This window comes from Pogona vitticeps, chromosome 6 (assembly GCF_051106095.1).
Source record: "Pogona vitticeps strain Pit_001003342236 chromosome 6, PviZW2.1, whole genome shotgun sequence".
Lineage (NCBI taxonomy): Eukaryota > Metazoa > Chordata > Lepidosauria > Squamata > Agamidae > Pogona > Pogona vitticeps.
Window position 1 is genome coordinate 111,661,970 of NC_135788.1, and position 20,020 is coordinate 111,681,989.

Sequence of the window (20,020 nt, forward strand, 5' to 3'; positions counted from 1 at the left end):
TCTCGCCCATTGTGTCCCTTTGAGCCAATAGAAAAAAACCCTTCGCGGAATTTCTTGTCAGGAAGGCGGTCGTTGTTGGCGCTTGCGCGGTCGGGGAAGAAGCTGCGGGCGAGGGCTGGGGCCCCTCCGAGAACGGTTGCCGGGGAAGGGGGGGAGCATGCGCAACAGCGTCGGTGGCGTCTGTGGCCCGAAGCATCGCATGGGGGGAGCGCGAAGAAGCCGCAGGTGTGGGGGGCGGGGGCGATCGGGCAGGTGCGAGGGAGCCACAGAGCAGCCCCTCCGCCGCCGGTGGGTGTCTTGTGGGGGGTGGGTGGGAAACTTCCTTCTCCTCCCCTCAGACCTCTGCCCGTCTTCCCCTTCTTTCCCCCTCCTCACTGAGGTCTTCCTCCTTAACTGTCTCGATTTCTTCGTACCGCCCCCTCCCATTCCCCTCCCCCACCCCCGAGCACTTGCCTGGGATCAAACTGACAATTTTTTTGAAATAGTTCGTCAACGATGTTTTTAATTATCATCATCATCATCTGCCTTTGTGTCCATAATAATATATTTCGGGTCGGGGAGGGCGTGAAGGACACGAGGGTGCTGATTTTGGGAACTCTTGGTCTGGGGCCGGAAAAACAACAAACCCCCCCCCCCAAAAAAAAACCCAACTGCAAGCGTCTTGGGGCGAGTTGTGTGTAAAAAAAAAAAGTCAGCCCCAAAGTGGGAAGGATCAGTGTTCTGGCAAGGATGGGCTTCGATGTGCCGTAAAACAAACCAAAAAGACCCACCGAATCTGATAACATATTTCAGATTTCGGCAACTTGCTTCCCGTTTTACCCATTCTTCTTTTCCCCTTATTACAACCTCTCTAATGTTTTCCATTTCTGTTTTCAGCTCAGTACTTTTCCTTTTCCCTAATGCCTTTGGCTGCCTTCCCGTCTTGTTGGCCTCCCCTGCTTGTTAAAAGTTATATTTCCAAGTACATCATTATATTCCTGTATTTTGTTTTACTGTATTTCCTGCCAGCACTCCCCCCACCCCATTCCCACGTATATCTTCTCCTCCAAGCAAAGCTACTCTGCTTTTCACAGCTTTGCTATAGGCAGACAGCAGTTCAACAGGTGTTGCTTTCACATGCCCCTGTGTCCGGAAGCACTTATTGAGTTACTGCCTGCCATGCAGTTCTTAATAGATACATCAGCAGCAGGAGAAGGGTGGAGAGTGAAACTATAATTACAAATTCAATTTTTAAATATTTTCTCTGTCAGTTTCCTTGATCTCTATCTTAATGTTCTTGTATTTTTTTCTGTACATTCTGCTAATGTTCATGCATTTTTCTTTGCTGTCTGCATATTGCTAATACTACGTATTGCCTTCACCCTTTGTCCCATGACTCTGGATAGATATTGGATAAGCAAATGCTTACCTTATAAAGTGGTATTAAACAGTGTTTGGATTGATGTAATAGCGATCCATTTATGAGCAACTGCAATACTTCTTTTTTTCTTTTCATTTTTAGCTGAAGAGTTGTCTGCCTGATTCCTCTGCTTCTCAGCCTGCACTCAAAATCATCATGTCAGGGTCTGGAAGTAAGCGAGCAGCTGGAGATGGGGGCTCAGGCCCCCCTGAGAAGAAATCCAACAGGGAGGAGAAGACCACAACCACCCTGATTGAGCCCATCCGGTTGGGAGGCATCTCTTCCACGGTGAGGATTGGGTTGAGAATGGGGTGGGGATTGGAAGGTGTTGACCTCTGCCAGTTGATGCTTTTTGTTCCTATAAGTACTGTAATAGAAAAAAAAGGGTTTGGGAACTTTTATAAATGCCCTCCGGACTTTTAAAAAAGCAACCCAGTTTTAAGAGATTTTTAGTAAAGTCATAGACTTTTTAAAACTGGGACATTAAATTCCCAGGCATGGCACTTTGATTAGAACATGGGTGGGGAAATTTTGTTGCTTCCAGATGTGCTGCTATGCAGCTCCCATCAGCTCCACCTAATGTGTTCAGTGGAGAGGGATTATGGAAGCTGTAGTGCCAGACAAATGACCCTCCCTTACCTAGAAACTGGATCATGACATCCAGGGGTCTGCAATATTTCTACAGCTCTGTGGCAGAAGCTTAAAATAAGGTGCTGCTAGTGTGAATTTAAAATGGTTTTCTGATGCTTTTCCAAAGAAATATTGAAAGCCAATATCATGATCTGCCATAGGAGTTAAGATTCAAGCAGTGTTAATTGGGGATAATTGTGTCAGGAAGGAGATTATGCCTGCCTGATCCCCATTTAAGCAGGTTTTGTCCCCTCATTAATTAGCATTATGGATCACTTTAAAATAAACAGAGCTGGGAAGGAATTCATTCTACTCTTCATATGCTTAGAGCTGTCTTATGGGCCACAACGTCTTACTTTAGGGAGGAAATGGTATTGCTTTCATTCTAAGGCATGCTGGTATGTTATTAGACAATCTGCTATCTCCAGACATTATTCCGGCAGAGAAGTTATAAGACCTGCAAAATAATAGTTTTTCTGATCATGTTGCTTATGCCTGTTTTTTCTCATCACCTTTCAAGGGCTTAATTGCAAGCTTTTGAATATGATTAGGGAGAACCTAATTGCTTTAAAAGTGATGCTATAAATGCTGATGGCCTTTACAACAAGTACCTCCTGACACATTCTTTCATGAGTGGGTAGAACCACTATGAAGCTTTAGAGTGGCTGTTGGAAACAATAATAGGTTGCATGATGTATTGAATTCTTTGGGGAATAATGCTGGCCTTCTTGTTGCAGGAAGAGATGGACCTCAAGGTACTTCAGTTCAAGAACAAGAAGTTAGCAGAACGCCTTGAGCAGCGGCAGGCCTTTGAAGATGAACTGCGCGAGCGCATTGAGAAACTGGAGAAGAGACAGGCCACCGATGATGCTACCCTCTTAATTGTCAACCGATACTGGAAACAGGTCAGAGTGTGCTTCTGGCTGATACTCTTTCTTTTCTCCCTGAAGTTTCTAATTACTAAGGTGGCAGGTGCAAGTTTGATACTTAATTCACCATCTCTTGAAACCCTAGGAAATCAGCTGAGAGCCAAGCAGGATTTTTAGTGACTAGGAAGTGAAGCTCTCAGAGGTTTCTTCCTAGTCTTTCTCTGTGACTGGTGAAATCAGAACAAATCTAATGTTCCATTCTGTGTTCAGCTGATGTATTGGTCTGGGTATATTCCTGTGCCATTCCAAATGCCTTCCCTTTTCCTTTCAAACTCTCCTTCCTTTTCCCTCCCCTCTTCTTTACTCCTGCAGCTGGATGAGACAGTGCAAGAGCTCCTGAAACGTTACGACGAAGGTTGTGAGCAGACTGTAGAAGAACCCAAAATGGAGATACCTGGAGCTGAGTTGGATCCCAATCTTGTAGGGCAAGAAGGGATGGAGAGGAGAGGTGAGCCGTGCTTTCTTTCCTGACGGAGTCTGGTATAGATGGAACCGGAGCCGATGCTGATCTAATTTGTCTGCTCCCTCCAGAGATGGTTCTGTCCCCGGTTACTCCCCCTGCCCCCTGGAAGCCCGGAGGTGCCATGCTGAACGAGCCAGCCCTTTCCTTCCTGGCTGCCTTGGCCAGCAGCAGCAGCGAAGAGATTGAGTTGCAGCTGCAGGAGCAAATGGAGTTCTCCAAAGCTGCCGTCTCCCGCATTGTGAAGGTTTCTGACAAGATCCACCGTCGCACTGAGGAACTCTGCCAGAAGATCCATGCCCGTGGTGAGGACCGACTGCTGTGCCGGGCGGATTGGGGGGGGTCTTCGGAAGATTTGGGTAGCAGTCACAGCAATCTCTACATTTTACCCGCTGTGGCTCTGGTCAGTCATTGCTCAAGAAAATGGATGCCTGAGATTTGGGGCTCTTCCTCAAAAGTGAAAAAAAGTAGCAAACCCCCTCCCCCCAAACCAGGCATACCCGTTGTCTTCTTGTAGTAGCCAATATTATCTAAAAAGGTTTAGCATATGCTTAGAAAAAAATCACTTGGCTGTGGTGAGGACTACCTCCAGGTTGAACACTTAGAGAAATTTGTAAAAAAAAAAAGTTTTTAAAGGGCTTTGTAGATGTTTCAGTCAAATGCCACTGGTATGCATGAACAGCTGGGCCCTTACAATAGTCTTGGAACTCCAGAGCTGGAAGGGACTCTACAGATCATCAAGTCCAGCCCTTGTTAAGGAGGCACAGTGGGGGAATCAAACTCCCAACCTCTGGCTCTGCAGCCAGAGACCTCAACCCCTGAGCTTTACAGACTGATGCAGAAGGCTCTCTTAGATTATTGTGTGGGAGCCGCCAGAGAGTTGTTATTACCAACAGGAGAGTGTTCCAAGAGAGTGACTAAATTAAATTCTAATGTACGTTTATACTTGTGGTGCCTGGTACTTCTTTTAAAATAACACAAGTAACTTGCTGATCTAGTGGTAATTGGTATTGAATGGTTTTCTTTACCCTTATTGAACCATAAAGTTTAATTGTTGGGTATGTTAAATGCTTATCTTTACTGCAAGGTAAAGAGTGGAAAATCAGGATTTTTGGGTACTCTGGCTGTTTGTCTGTTCATTCATTTATTTATTTATTAAATTGTTTTCCAAATATGATTTGGATTAAATGTGCACTGGTCTTGTGAAGGAGGCCATGGCTATTTCCTCCTTTGCAAATGGAATAGTTGAAGTTTTGAGAGAAATAATCTGCCTCTGACCAAGGTTTTGCATCCATGTCCAGAAACAAGAACTGTAACATGGAGAATGCACTAGTGATTTAAAACAAATGTATGCCAGACTCTCTCAGGAACCTGTTAGTAGGCAGCATTTTATAGTAGAGGAACTAGAGAACTTGGAATAGCTAGTTTTTCCCCATGACTAGCCCTGGAATCGCACAGCCAGATGCATTAATTAACCGTGCTAGCTATAGGTGTTGTGGGAATTGTAATCCAATATTACTTTCCCAAGACTTGAGACAGAGAGTGTCCAAGGTAGTCCAGGTTCTATAGAGTCTCTTCTTCCCCCAGTGGAATTTGACCAGCTGGAAGAAGCAGTGAAGTCCCTCAACAGGGAGTTGACGAGAGAGAACCGACATCTGCAAGATCTAACTACTCAGCTGCAGGAGAAGCACCATAAGATCTCCCTGGAGGTAGGTGCTCCATTGGCCACCGGCCGGGTCTTTCTGTGAAAGTCGCTGGGCTTAGGAAAAGAAGCCACTGTACTTTCAAGTGTGTTACATTTGCTTGTCCTTCTCCCCCAACCCGCTTAGTATACAGAGCTGCAGGACAAGGTGACCTCCTCCGAGACCAAAGTGCTGGAGATGGAGACGACCATCGAGGACCTGCAGTGGGACATTGAGAAACTGCGCAAGCGGGAGCAGAAGCTGAACAAGCACCTAGCGGAGGCGCTGGAGCAGGCGAGTGAGGCCCCAGGGCGATCCCTGTTCCGTCCCCTTCCATATACGATGCGCAAAAGCTCGTCTTGATGAAAAAGCCCTTTAGGCGTTGCTTTGACGACTCTGTTTTCCAAGCTCTGCTGTCATGTCTGCTGCTTGCTTCTTCCTCTAACAGGAAGGAGCCAGCTTCTGCCATTTTAATTGCGGTCAACCAGGCTTTAACACCTGCCAGAGGTCTGGCTGCTACAAATGCCCGTTGGAAGGCCTTGGAGGGCTGCAATTTTTCCCATTCCCCCCAACCCAGTATTTTTTTTAAAATGGTCTTCATCCTGGAAATTCTTCTTTGTGTTCTTTAGGGGACTTTTGGACATCTTCTGAATTTAGAAAAACTGGGTGTTTAGGGAGGCAGTGTTACTGGGGTGTCCCATGACATGGCAGAATTGCCTCCTTGGGGGTACAAGAGGATTTTAATTTTTTTGAGGAAAGTGTTTTCTAATTTCCTTTTAAATCAGGGTGTGAGGAGGCCTTGGGAGCCACCTCAGGCCTTTGACATAGGCCCTTGGGCTACCTACACTTCGCCAGCGTTTGTTGTTAAGCCATCAGCAAGGGGTCTGTTTTTCAGGCCCTTTCTGATCCAGTGGCAAAGGGCAGGCAGGGTGTCGACATTCTGCTACCCTGTTTCCCCGAAAATAAGACGTAACCTGAAAATAAGCCCTAGGACAATTTTTCAGGATGCTCGTAATATAAGCCCTACCCCCAAAATCAGCCCTCATTAAGTGAAACCCCATCCTCTACCCTTGTGCAGCAACCAGAAGAGGAGGGCATGACAGTATTTGAATCAACATAGATGGTTGTATATGAAAAAATAAAGCATCCCCTGAAAATAAGCCCTAATGTGTTTTTGGAGCAAAAGTTAATGTAAGACCCTGTCTTATTTTTGGGGAAACACGGTACTTGGAGCCCACATCGCCAGTGATGGGTAGGTAGCACGTGTGGCAGGTCAAGGCTGGGCTTGGAGCCCTTTCCTCAGTGTGTGTCTTGCAGAGCAGGAATGAGCAGAGGTGGCTGGACGGTTCAAGTGTTATCCATATTGCAAAAATGGCTCTTGTTCCTTGAGGACAGAACTAAGCCATGAGCTGCAAGGCAATGGACAGGCCAACCCCTTAAGGCCTATTTCAGTAGCATCCAGGGTCTTATTTTCAAAGAGGGGTTGCGTTTTTTGCTCCCTCATGAACAAACGTGTCCCAGAAAATGCTGAGGCAGAAATCCTACTCGGGACCCTTCCTGTTCAAGGAGCAATTTGGCTCGTGTACAGGAGGTATAAAGCGGGGCCTTTTTAATTTGGTCTAAGCTCATTGAACCAACTAAGGCCTGTTCTTTTTGCACCTGTAAAGAATTAGTTTTTCCATGTTTGCATTTTATAGAAATGTGTGTGGAGGGGCTGGCATCCCAGGAACTCTTCCTTGTCTCCTAATCATAAGAAAGTCTATTTGGTTAATTCGAAACATTTTGCATCCATACTGGAGTCCATAAATGGGCTTCCAGGGGCTCATGATTTAGCGCAAAAGCCTTACTTTTTCTCTTGCATTAAATATATTTTACACAAAGTTTCAGATGCTCTTGTGTGCATTTTTCAAGGTGGGGTGGGGTCTGTAGGTTTCATCAGTTTCTCACTTGGCTCGGAGACCCCAAATAACGTTAAGAATTACTCTTCTAGAAGATCATAGCTGTACTGTGCAAGTCTTTGAACTTGCCTCTCCTTTTCTCTGGCAGCTGAACTCTGGTTACTATGCATCAGGTAGTTCTGGTGGCTTCCAGGGCGGACAGATCACTCTGAGCATGCAGAAGGTAAGTTGGAAAAAAAATAAGCTGGGTATGTGGAGTTTGGCTCCCCAACGGTCTTGTTTCAGATCTTGCTGACTCGTATATTTGGGGTTTTGCAGTTTGAGATGCTGAATGCGGAGCTGGAAGAGAACCAGGAGCTGGCCAACAGTCGCATGGCTGAGCTAGAGAAACTGCAGCAGGAAATGCAGCAGGCTGTGAGGACCAATGAGAAGCTCAAGGTATTTATTTTATTTTATTTTATTTTATTTATTGAGCTTATATGCCGCCCATTTAGACATAGTCTACTCTGGGCGGCTCACAAAACGCAGAATAAAAACAATTAATATAAAATAACAATTTACAACATTTACACAAAACAAAGTAGATAAAGATAAAGAAAAAGTTACATAGTGCCCGGAGGGAAGGCCTGTCTATATAACCAGGACTTGAGTTGGTTTTTGAAAGTGCGCAGCGAGGGGACCAAATGGATCTCGGGGGGGGGGGGGTTGTTCCAGAGCCTGAGAGCCACTGCCGAGAAGGCCTGGTGTCTTGTTTTTTCTTTCCAGGCCTCCCTCAGCGTTAGGCTCCTCAGTCGCCCCTCCTGGCTAGATCAGGTGATACGAGTAGATCTAGAGGGAGGAGGCGTTCCGCCAAGTATTGATGTCCTAAATCGTTTAGGGCTTTGTATGTGATCATTAGAACTTATAAAGTAGGAGGGATGAAACCGCTTTGGAATTGGTGTGAAAATACTGTGCCCTCTAGTGGAAATGGCAAAGCCTACATGTGAGCAGGAAGTCACAGGGGGAACTTCAGCCCTCCCGGGCAGATGTGGCCCATAGTCTGTTCCCATCTGGCTTTGTTTTGTTGAGTTTCAATGCTCAGTGGGGCAAAACAGAAGATTCCCACACACACACACAGCCAGCATGGAAGATACCAAAACTTAATATTCCTGTATTTTCTTTGTTAAATGGAAAACTTGACTCATCTTCCTAGGGGCCCAGACTCTTCTTTATTGGGAGCAGGACCCTTAGCCTCTGGTGTGCCTCTCTGGTATCTGATTTCCCTCTACAATTCATCCGATGACTTATACACTGACTTCCAGCTACTGTACCTTTCTCTGTGACTGTTAGATTTTGATGCTGCTGTGAATATTTTTTAAAGGATCTGCTAATACTGCTCTGGGTGATGTGAGTTTAGAAGTTACTTTTTTCATGCTGCATCTCCCAGGCTGGATGGATTGCGCCTCTGGAGGTTTTCTAAAAGTAACTTCTCTGGGTTCTGCCAAGGGTGATGCTGACCCAAGAGTGGTGGTTGGACCCAGGTGGGCTTCCCTCCTAGGCGTGACTGTGCTCTGCTGTTTTCTGCAGGTGGCGCTGCGTAGCCTGCCTGAGGAGGCAGTGAAGGAGACCCTGGAGTACAAGGTGCTACAGTCCCAGTTCTCACTGCTGTACAATGAGAGCCTGCAGGTGAAAACCCAGCTGGATGAGGCCCGTGCCCTCCTGCTTACCACCAAGAACAGCCACCTGCGCCACATTGAGCACATGGAGGTGAGGTGCCAGGGGGCATGCCTGGTATGGTCATGCTTTCCCCTCTTGCAAGGTTGGAGAGGTGCTTAAGCCTCTCCTTAGGGTCACTGGATTGAAGGACCATCCAAGTATTCTTCTGGTGTCAAAGTTGAGAAGCTGACTTATTCAGGATAATGAAGGAAAAAAGGGGTGGTGTTAGCACCTGCTTTCTTTTTTGTATGGTGGGCATCATTGTTTCCTTTGCGGCAACAGAGTGATGAGCTGAATTTGCAAAAGAAGTTGCGGACGGAGGTGATCCAGCTGGAGGACACACTGGCGCAGGTGCGCAAGGAGTACGAGATGCTGCGCATTGAGTTTGAGCAGAACTTGGCGGCCAACGAGCAAGCGGGTGAGATTGTATTCCCCTCCTATGGTCTCTTTACGGCTGTAGAAAAATATTCCCTTCTCTGTATGTTTATCATGGTCTGTAATGGGCAGATTTCCCTCTCCTTCATCCTTTGATGTGCAACATTGTTCTGCCAGAGAAGAGCACTTAAGCAGGAGACCAACCAACCGTGCCAAGTACAATCAGTTGTGGTGTGCATGGGTGGTGTGGCAGCCTTCACCTTGGCACGTGGAAGGCAATTACGATTCTTCCCTCCAACCCGAAAAAATCCACTGTTTCCATGGGTTGTGGTCGTGCCATCACCACCATGTTCCGGGTGCTTGTGATCACCCAGTTCTTCCCTGTATAGAGAGCGCTCTTTGGCTGGAACTGCTCAGCTTCTGAGGGGCTCATTTCTCTCCTTCTGTTTCCGCCACCCTTTCTGTACTGGAGGTCCCATCAACCGAGAGATGCGTCACTTGATCAGCAGCCTTCAGAACCACAACCACCAGCTGAAGGGAGACGTGCAGCGCTACAAGCGCAAGCTCCGGGAGGTGCAGGCAGAAATCAACAAGGTGGGTCTGTGAGGAGGAAGGACTGCTAGAGGTCTGGCAATACAGTGGTGCCTCGCTTAGCGAGGTTAATCCATTCCGGATTAACCCTCGCTCAGCGAAACATCGCTAAGTGAACTTAAAAAGCCCATAGGAATGTATTAAAACTGATTTAATACGTTCCTATGGGCTTAAAACTCACCGTTCTGTGAGGTTCCTCCATTGCGGCGGCCATTTTGGATGCCTCGTTAGCGAGGCAAAACAGCGGTCGCCATTTTGTTTTAGCGGCGGCCATTTTGGAACCGCCGATCAGCTGTTCGCTATGGTTTGATCACGTCCGCGCGATCATCGCATAGCGAAAAAAGCCCATAGGGGCCATCGCTGAGCGAACGCTCCGGCGATGGCCTGCAACCCCTCGCTATGCGTTTGCTATGCGAGGCACCACTACTTTGAACGGGCACCGATGTTTGTTCTCTTTTTGAGCTCTGGTTCATGTGAACTGTCTTTCTCTTGGGAAGATGGGGGACAATGGGCTCTGTTTGGCTGCAAGTGCAGAAGGGGAAGCAAGAGGCCACCTTGAATTTCACAGAGCAGATGTTCAGAAACGCTTTGGATGTTTTGGCTTCCAGTCTCCAGGAGCTAGAGGCTGCAGGCCCAGTGGCAAGGGATCATGCAGTTGTAAACCAAAACATAGAATCATAGAAGAATGGAGTTGGAAGGAGCCTCTAAGGCCACCGAGTCCAAACCCTCGCTCAGTGCAGGAATCCAAATCAAAGCAGATCTGGCAGAGAGCTGTCCAATTTTCTCTTGAATGTGTCCAGCATTGGAGCACCCAACACCTCTTCAGAACACGGCCAAAGAGCCCAAAAAAACCCACAACAACAAACCTCTCAAAGTAATTATTTGTTCCATTGTCGTACTGCTCTAACAGTTAAGAAGTTTTCCCTGATATTCAGCTGAAATCTGGCTTCCTGTAGCTTGAGCCCTTTATTAAGTGTCCTGCACTCTAGGATAATCAAGAACAGATCGTGGTCCTCCTCTGTATGACTACCTTCCAAGTGTTTGAAAGTACTATTGTCTCTCCCCTCAGTCTTATTTTTTTCAAAGTTAAACATGCCCAGTTCTTTCAGTTTTGCTCATAGGGCTTGATTTCCAGTCCGTTGATCATCTGTGTTGCCCTCCTCTGAACTTGCTCCAGTTAGCATCCTTCTTAAAGTGTGGTATCCAGAACTGGACACAGTAATCTAGATGAAGCCTAACCAGTGCTGAATAAAGGACTAGTACCTCATGGGATTTGGAGACTGTTTCTGTTAATGCATCCTAAAATAGTTGTTGCCTTTTCTGCAGCCACCTTGCACTGTTGGCTCATGTTCAGCATTTGATCTACAACAATTCCAAGATCCTTCCCATGTGTAGTATTCCTGAGCCACGTATTCCTATCTTGTAACTGTGCATTTGGCTTTTAAAATTTTATTTTATTTCTGGAATGAAGGGACAGAGGTTCCCCTTGTCCTAAAGGAAGCATGTAATGTGATGAAAGGAAAGAAATCCTAATTCATTGGGAATTTGAATAAATAATGCAAGGTTCCAGTTCCTTCTTGGAAAAAGGAGGTGGGAATCTTCAACCTCAAGAATTTACATTAAACATTGAATGGAAACTCTTGCGATCTGCCAGACCTGGGTGAGGAGCAAGGTGGCGCAGTGGTTAAACCGCTGTACTGCAGCCAAAACTGTGCTCACGACCTGGGGTTCAATCCCAGGTAGCCGGCTCAAGGTTGACTCAGCCTTCTATCCTTCTTTTTTACATATATATATAATTTTATTTTATTTTTTACATAAAGGGTGACATAGGGACATGGGGGTTAGGGTTTGTGAGGGAAGGGGCTTTGTGAGGGAGAGGGGAAATCATAGCATACTAATATCCAATCTATACCTATTGCCATATCAAATCCAAAATCATTCTATTTACTCTTTTCTGCCTTATGTATAAGGTTCACATTTCACTATATATATTCAGCTACTACCTGTTAATTCAGTCCAATTATAAAATAAGTCCCATCTTTCTGTTGCCCTTTGCAAGGATTGGTCCTTCATAACTTCCGATAAGATGTCCATTTCGGCTATTTCCCGTATCTTTTCCATCAGATCTTCTTGTTCCGGCACCGCCGTACTTTTCCAATTTCTAGCATACATAATTCTGGCTGCTGTAATAATATATATAACTATATGTTCCTTTGACCTATCTATGTTATCGGGTATCATGCTTAATAGAAACAATTGGAGCCTTCTATCCTTCTGAGGTTGGTAAAATGAGTACCCAGCTCACTGGGGGGGGGGGCAATGTGTAGCCTGCATAATTAACTTGTAAACCGCCCAGAGAGTGCTTGAAGCTCTATGGGGTGGTATATAAGCAGCACGCTTTGCTTTGCTTTGGGCTTACACCCCTTCCAGATCATCGGTTTGATCCTTCAGTTTGCCTTTCTTCTTTCTGTACAAGTCCCATCTCCCCCCCCCCCCATTCCCCAAGGAAAGAAGCCCAGATAATACTCTGCAAACAGCCTGTGTCTAATTTTTCCTCTCTTAATCTCATTGGGATGGTGGGGGACTCTGTGGTTCTGGAGTGGGGTGTTTCTGCAGCATGCTGTTCTTGGAGTTCTGAGGTACACCTGGCAGCTGGCCTGGCAATGCATGTCCATTCATTCTTTTCTCAGGTTCGGATGCAACAGAGTGGCTTTCCCTCTGGCTCAATGGCAGCGGCCCCTACTCCAGGGAGTGAAGACCCCATGGGAGTCCCAGGTGCCCCAGGAGTAGCCACGGTGAAAGAGGAGGAGGGCTCCGTGCCCCCTGAGGTGAAGAAGGAGCTTAAAGAGGTGCAAGTGAAGAAGGAGCCCAAGGAGGAGCCGGTGACGCCCCAGCCCCTTGGGAGCCACGAGGGAGTGAAGAAGGAGGAGGAAGAGCCGCCTCCCTCTCAGCCTCCTACCCCACAGCCACCCCCGCCGCCCCGATCCAAGGAGCCTGAGCGGTCTAAGGGGCGGGGTGGAGAACGGGGCGGGGACCGCGAGAGGTCCCGGGATCGGGACAAGGAGACCTCGTCTTCCTCCTCTTCCTCATCCTCGTCTTCCTCGCGGGATCGGGAGAAACAGAAGGGTGGCGGAGGCAGCGAGGATGCCAAGAAGAAGGACTCCGATCTGCTCAAACAGCTGCGGGCGGAACTCAAGTGAGTGTGCAGATGGCTGGCGGGGCGGGGAGGGGGGGAACGGGGCATTTACACTGGAGAGGCAGAGACGTCCGTTCCTGGACTGCAGCTGCCAGCGTCCCCCAGGCAAATCCAGGTTGACCGGCAGGGCATGCTGTTTGGCCACTGGCCTTTAGAACGGTCGAGAACCTTAGAGCTTTGTAGGCAATTTTGGGGAAACAGGAAGGGTGTTGTTGAATAGGACTCGAGTGTCCCAGGCTGAAGGGCGAAGGGAGCCTTTGCTGGGAAGAACATCTGCCGGTACTGAGATTCTTGGGAACAACTGCATATGAATGCTTAGGAAATATAACTGAATTTTAGTACAGTAGGACTCCCATATCCACGGGATCACTATCCATTGATTCACTTATCCGCAATATGAAAATATTAAAAATATTAAAAGAAAAATCCTAGAAATATATATAACTCTGATGTCATTTACCAGAATTGGCCAATGGAGGGAGCCAGATACCATGCTATGTATAGTATTCGCTATCATCTGCATTTTTCCACATCTGCGGGGGAGGCTTGGAACCGGTCCCCCGTGGATACAGGGGTCCTATTGTATAGTGGAGGATTTCCAGAGTCTGAGAATTTCACTAGTACTTCAGGTAAGGGATGGGAAACCAGCTGTTTGTGTGCCAGCAACATCCTTGGAAGTTCCAGCCCTGTGGTATTTTCTGTTGTCTCTGATTAGTTATCAGTGTTCAAAGGTATTTAACTTTTAAATAGTGCTGCAGAACATTAAGCAGTCTTCTTTTGTATGATATGCTCAAGGAAGCGGTCTTGGGGTTTTGTGTCACGTGATTTGAGTGTAGGCCAGCTGCTATAACATTTTGGCTCCTGGGCAGGGAAGAAGGATCCCTGCAAGCTAAAACTCCAGTGTACTTTATACTGAGAATGGTCCTGGGATGTTTGTTCACCCCCATAGTCTTTGCAGGCCCCTTAGCCCCAAACGAATGATCCTGGTGTATCTTTCCTGGGTTACCTCCTCTCGTAACAGGCATTCTCATAGTCCAGAGTCAGGAGGATCTTCCTGCCCTCTGGTATAATGTGCTCTCTTTCACGCTATTCCTGTTTTCTTTTCTCAGAAAGGCTCAAGAGAGCCAGAAGGAGATGAAGCTCCTCTTAGATATGTACAAGTCCGCGCCCAAGGAGCAACGGGACAAAGTGCAGCTTATGGCAGCTGAGAAGAAAACCAAGGCAGAGGTGAGGTGGGAATGGCCTCCGCGGAAATGCTTGTCCTCTTGTTCTTGGAGAATGCGGGGTGATTAAAAAGATCTTTGCTTGTTTTTAAAAACTGTTTTCATCTAGGTTATGGTAGGTCAATTTTAGACCCGTTTCTCAGCTAGTATTGGCCTACCTTCCCCAAAAGAGGCATTATTGTGCTTTTAGAACCAGATTGAATAATACTATTATAGTTGCTGAAATCCTCTTGCACTTGGTGTAGCAAAAGTTACACCTGTTGAAGGTCACAGGGAGTTCCACCAAGGCAGTTCGCATTGTGTGCCTGATTGTGCAGCTAGCTGTGCAGCTCTCCCCACAGATCTGCTTGCTGGATACAGATTCTGCCTTGGAAATAATTTTATAACTGCTTGTGCAAACCTTTAAGTTATGTAGATATAGCTATGCAACAAGATTTTGGCTGGTGTTTGTAATTTGCCTTGAATTAGCACAGTCCTGCGTGATGAATTCAGCAGGAACTGTATGGGAGTGGGTGGCTCTAGGGATAAAGAATAATCTCTGTTTTCTTTTAACTTGGGCCCTTTGGCAGGTGGAGGAGCTGCGGGTGAGGATCCGCGAGTTGGAGGAGAAGGAGAAGAAAGAGAGCAAGAAAATGGCTGATGAGGATGCTTTGCGTAAGATCAAGTTGGCTGAGGAGCAGATTGAACACCTGCAGAAAAAGCTGGCTGCAACGAAACAGGTATTTTTATGGGAGGAAGAGGAGGACTGCAGTGCTCCTCAGTCCAGCTAGCATGGTTGGTGAGTAGGGCAGTGGAAGCTATAGCGCAGAATATCGAGGGGATACTAGGCTGGCGAAGGTTGAAATAGGTAGCACTACAGAGTTAGTGCCTTGAGACTGACTTTCTAATTCCTCCAGATTTACCACCATAAATCAGTGCTTCCCAACCTTGGGTGTCCAGGTGTTCTTGAACTACAACCCCCAGAAATCCTGGCCTGCACAGCTAGTGGTGAAGGTTTCTGGGAGTTTAAGTCCAAGATTATCTGGGGACCCAAGGTGGAGAACTCTTGCCATAGGTTGATAGCATGGTTTCTCCAGTGCACGTGTAATGGTGGGAGATAGAGACTCTTAGCCTCGTAGGCCCTTGTGGTTCTCAAGTTGTCCTACAGGATCAGTCCGAAGGCCTGCCTTCTACCTTAGTGAACGTCCCACTATTCTTAAGATCTTCAAAGGGGGATGATCTCCTTGCCCCGTCACCCTCACAGGCAGGTGTGGTGGTGGAAGGGAGAGAGGGGTTTTGTAGTTGCTTCTCCTAGTCGTTGGAACTCCCCACCAGGGGAAGCTGGGCTAGCCCCTGGCTGTGGCCCTTCTGCCAGCAGGAAAAGTAGTTTTCATTCAGGCAGGCCATTGGTGTCTTAATAATAATAATCCTAGAACTGCAGAGCTGGAAGGGACCCTTTGGATCACCGAGTCCAGACCCGGTCAAGGAGGCACAGCGGGGAATCAAACTCCCAACCTCTGGCTCCACAACCAGATGCCGAAGCCACTGAGCTATCCAGCTGCATAACTGAAGGGGCAGTTTCTTTTCACTGATCAGCTCTTTAACATTTGTATGTGATACTTATATTCTTATTCAAATTCGAGCTACCATGAATGCCATTTTTTGACAGAAGGGCAGGATATTAATAAGTGCAAGGCTAATCTCGCCAAGTCCCCTGTTTCTAAAAGTCGACAGCTAGTTGCTTCTGAGAAGCACGTACACCTGTGCCTACCCACCGGAAACCCAGCCGTTCTGGTCAGCCTGTGTGTAACCGCAGGGATCTAGCGGCTGAGGGGAAAGAACTTGAGCCGTTGCATTTCCATTCCATGGGGTCAGGAGGAAGAGGCTCTCCTCTCTGAGATGGACGTGACCGGCCAGGCGTTCGAGGACATGCAGGAGCAGAACATGCGACTGAACCAGCAGCTGCGGGAGAAGGACGACGCCAACTTCAAGCTGATGTCAGAGCGCATCAAGTCCAATCAGATCCATAAACTACTGCGAGAAGAGAAAGACGAGCTGGCAGAGCAGGTGTTGGCGCTCAAGTCTCAGGTGAGAGAGGCCTCTTGTCGCGGTGAGAGTGTTGAAGGAGCTTTCGTGGGGGGGGGGAGGAGGGAGGGAAGCAACGGTCATGTGAGGGAATCAGCTGGCAGTCGTCCTGTCACACCCGCTCTGATCCTGATTTCTTTGCCTAGGTGGACACCCAGCTGTTGGTGGTGCAGAAGCTGGAGGAGAAGGAGCGTGTCCTGCAGGGAAATCTGGGCACTGTGGAGAAGGAGCTTACTCTGCGCAGCCAAGCCCTGGAGCTCAACAAGAGGAAGGTGAGACTGGGTAGTCTGGTGGCCCCCTTGGCTAGGAATTAGGTATGGACATGTCGACGATCCCCCCCCAAACCCCCTCAAATGCTTCACCAACTCTAAAAATGCTGATTCTTCAGTCTACTGATTGAGAAATAAAATGAAATTGTACAGTAGGACCCCTGTATCTGCAGGTAATTGGTTCCAAGCCCTCCTCTGGGGATGCAGAAAAACACGAGTTATAGCAAGTCCTATTTTAATAAAAATTGCTATATATAACATGGTCTCTGGCTCCCTCTTGTGGCCAGTTCTGGTAACTTCATCATTAAAATATGTATTTTGGGGATTTTTCTTTTAATATTTTTAATATTTTCAGGCGGTGGATAAGTGAATCAGCGGAAACTGATCCTGTAGATAAGGGAATTCTGCTGTATATATTTTAAACAGTTTTACTGTTCTAGATCATAGAGAACGAGGAAGATGACAAACTATGTTCAGAACCTCTGAGTCCTGGGAATCGAGTTCCGCCTCTTCCTCCCCACCCTTCTTCGTCCTTGACTTCTAACATGCCTTCAAGCATCGCCTACCCAGGACTGTCTTTCTTTGCTTTTTATAAAGCTAAAGGCATCCCACGGCACTGAATTCCAGACTCATTGCTAATTAATGTGCTCGCATAGCAGGCAAGATGGATAAATACGCTCAAGCAGGCCATAGGATTAGGACTCTTGGCAGCTGGCGGCTGAGAAGAAAGTTTATGGCTGCTTTCCCTTGCAGGCTGTGGAGGCTGCTCAGTTGGCCGAAGACCTAAAAGTGCAGCTGGAGCACGTGCAGTGTAAGCTGAAGGAAATCCAGACCTGTATGGCCGAGAACCGGGCAGCCAAGGAAAAGGAGTCTTTCAACCTCAAAAGAGCACAGGTAACAAGAAGGGGGGAAAGGGGCTCTGTCTGCCCTGCCCAAAGGGTGGCGAGCATCAGTTAGGGTGCGTCTTCAATGGGACACCTAGAAAAGGCATGTGATTTGTCTCGCAAGCGACAAGCCCTCCTAGATGCAAGGAGGTCTTGCAGGTAGGCTTCGTCTCTCCCGCTCCCCGGACTTGCTGATTGGCCATTCCTTTCCCAGGAGGATATATCTCGTTTGCGGCGCAAGCTGGAGAAGCAGCGCAAGGTGGAAGTGTACGCGGATGCCGACGAGATCTTGCAGGAAGAGATCAAGGAGTACAAGGTGAGTGGAGGGAGGAGGAGGAACTGGCTTGGCCAACCAGAGGTGGCCGGCTGTGGCAGGAGGAAGCCGTGCCTCCTGGCCTGACCCGCTCCTTGTCTGTCCGCTTGCTTGCCCAGGCGAAACTCACCTGCCCCTGCTGCAACACCCGCAAGAAGGACGCGGTCCTCACCAAATGCTTCCACGTCTTCTGTTTTGACTGCGTCAAGACGCGCTACGACACCCGCCAGCGCAAGTGTCCGAAGTGCAATGCGGCCTTTGGTGCAAACGATTTCCATCGCATCTACATCAGCTGAGCCCCCCCTGGGTCTGGTTTTCCCACTAAAGGGAGGAGGCCTCCCTCACAAACTCTGCCCGGATCTCCTTGGGCCCCTCTGAACCGCCTGCCTCGTGTCCCTCTCAGACGCATCCATCCCCCATCAGTTTTCTGTGGTTTCGTTCCATGTCTGCCTAAAAACCTCTTTCCCTGTAACATCCTTCTCAGTGAATTCCTCCTCATTCTTTTTCCTTTACTTTCCGTCTCCTGCCCTTAGATATAATAGCCTGGGACTGTTCACTGGACCCCCTCCCCCCATCCTAAATTTGCTGCTCATCTTTGCACCCTTGGCCAAAGGGACCCTTCGAAGCTATCTCTGGGCCTCCTTTCCCTCCTTTTACTGTCCTGTGAATTTATTATTATTATTATTATTTTGGCATGAGATCATTGCAGGCTAGCCGTCAGGCAGATCTTATGCTCTCTGTTAGAGAGGGGCCTTATTTTTTTAATTCTTTGAAGAATTGCTTTGAACATTTTTGAAATAAAAACATTGGAGACGGTCTGCTCCCGCAAGATCCCCTCTCTTTGTGAAAACCTTGTGTCTGTCTTTTATTCTGGAGCAATGTGCCAATGGAACTGAACAGGGGGGAGCGAGAAAGCCATGCTATCTGGAGAATTCTGGAAGTTACAGTCCAAAAAAACGTGGTTTTTCCAACCTCTGCAGTGGGATCACCAGTATATCACTGACGGAGAAGGAAAACATAAGTGATCATGTATGACTGGTAATAAACAGGTTCTGTTTATGCTCGATTTCAGGTTCAGATGGAAGCAAGGGTGGACAAAGTACAAGATGCCGATAGACTCTTGGAGTGTGACCCCAATACATACTGTATGTGTAATCACATTCCCAGAAACCTCTGGGGATGCAAATTTGTCATTTAAGTATGATCCCATCTACAGTGGTGCCCCGCATAGCAACATTAATCCGTTCCAGGATTAACGTCGCTATGAGGAAACATCGCTAAACGGGACGGAAAATGCCATAGGAACGCATTAAACTTTAATGCGTTCCTATGGCTTCCAAACTCACCGTTCAGCTAAGTTCCTCCATAGCGCCGCCATTTTTGCGCCCTCGATAAGTGAGGGCAGGGCGCGAAAACACTTGCGGCGGCCATTTTGGGTGTGCGGCGGCCATTTTGGAACCGCCGATCAGCTGCTGGGGAAACATCGCAATGCAATCGCATTAGCAATCTCAAAAAAGAGATCGCTATGCAGATTCGTCGTTAAATGGTGTGCTCGTTAAGCGAGGCACCACTACTAATCTCGGCCCATTTTAGGCCAGAGCAGCCCTTTCCTATAAGCAAAAGTGATCATCCAAAGTCAACTGGAGAAGGGCAGAGAGCGACGTCAAGGGAAATCTCCTGAGGCTTCTGGGTGCATGTGTCACAATTTGCCATGGGGATCATTTTTCCCCCCTGGGGGTGTTAGGTCCCTCAAAGTATGAGGGAGACAAAGCCTCAGAAGGTGGCAGCTTCTGCTCCAAAGGAAAATGAGCTGGGGAGAAGGTCAAGCACAGGAGAAAAAAAGGATGTGGGGTATTTAAGACTGCGTGGTTACAGCCATGTTAGGAACCTTCAAAGTGATCTTCCCACAGCACCTTAACCTGATTAATAGCTGTCCGGTAATGGGGGGGGGGAACCTCACTGAAAGAGAGCCTATTCCAGTGTGTTCGCTCAGGAATGAAGCCTGTTGCCAAGATGGGAGTGCCTGAGTGGTGGAGATGCACCTCTAGAAGGTGGTTGATTCCTTCGTCACACACCACCTCCTGTGTTTTGTGCACCTTTTGAACAGCTCCTGCAGTTGCCTCCTATCACAAGGCAAAACCTTTTTCTTGAATTTCTGAATTTGGTTGGACCTGTGGAGTGAAAAAAAATGAGCCTGTTTCTGCATGAAAAACCACAATAGCTGCTTGGGTCCTGGAAGGTACATGTTTAGGAGCTCATGGTGTACATTTTAGATCCAGAAGGTGGACTGCTATCAGTAGGAGGGGGGGAAAAGCCTAGACCAAGTGCTTTAGAAGAGTCAATAGGGACAGAACAAAAGGATGTTTGCTGCTGATCCCCAAGATCCATCAAGGAGATTCAGGACTTGCTAAT

General features: G+C 47.6%; 1 protein-coding gene across 2 annotated transcripts; it reads left to right on the top strand.

Moving 5' to 3' along the window:
- Positions 1–62: 62 nt before the first annotated feature.
- RNF40 (ring finger protein 40) lies at positions 63–18,458 on the top strand. 2 transcript variants are annotated; one of them, XM_072976858.2, is made up of 20 exons: positions 63–288; positions 1,502–1,687; positions 2,767–2,934; positions 3,271–3,406; positions 3,490–3,723; positions 5,006–5,127; positions 5,248–5,394; positions 7,147–7,221; positions 7,317–7,436; positions 8,565–8,744; positions 8,976–9,111; positions 9,541–9,662; positions 12,350–12,855; positions 13,965–14,082; positions 14,648–14,797; positions 15,933–16,145; positions 16,289–16,414; positions 17,165–17,305; positions 17,510–17,611; positions 17,728–18,458. In XM_072976858.2, exons 2-20 carry the CDS (start codon positions 1,556–1,558, stop codon positions 17,902–17,904), a joined length of 3,105 nt encoding a protein of 1,034 aa, XP_072832959.2. In that variant the 5' UTR covers positions 63–288; positions 1,502–1,555; the 3' UTR covers positions 17,905–18,458. The 2 variants fall into 2 exon arrangements, with proteins under 2 accessions (XP_072832959.2, XP_072832960.2); XM_072976859.2 differs by having other exon boundaries at positions 93–225.
- The last annotated feature ends 1,562 nt before the right edge of the window (positions 18,459–20,020 follow it).

Excerpts from the sequence above, each read along its gene's own strand:
- RNF40 (XM_072976858.2), top strand. The coding sequence starts at position 1,556 with ATGTCAGGGTCTGGAAGTAAGCGAGCAGCTGGAGATGGGGGCTCAGGC. Across the intron at positions 3,724-5,005 it reads CCAGAAGATCCATGCCCGTG|TGGAATTTGACCAGCTGGAA; the intron begins GTGAGGACCGAC and ends TTCTTCCCCCAG. Across the intron at positions 8,745-8,975 it reads GCCACATTGAGCACATGGAG|AGTGATGAGCTGAATTTGCA; the intron begins GTGAGGTGCCAG and ends TTGCGGCAACAG.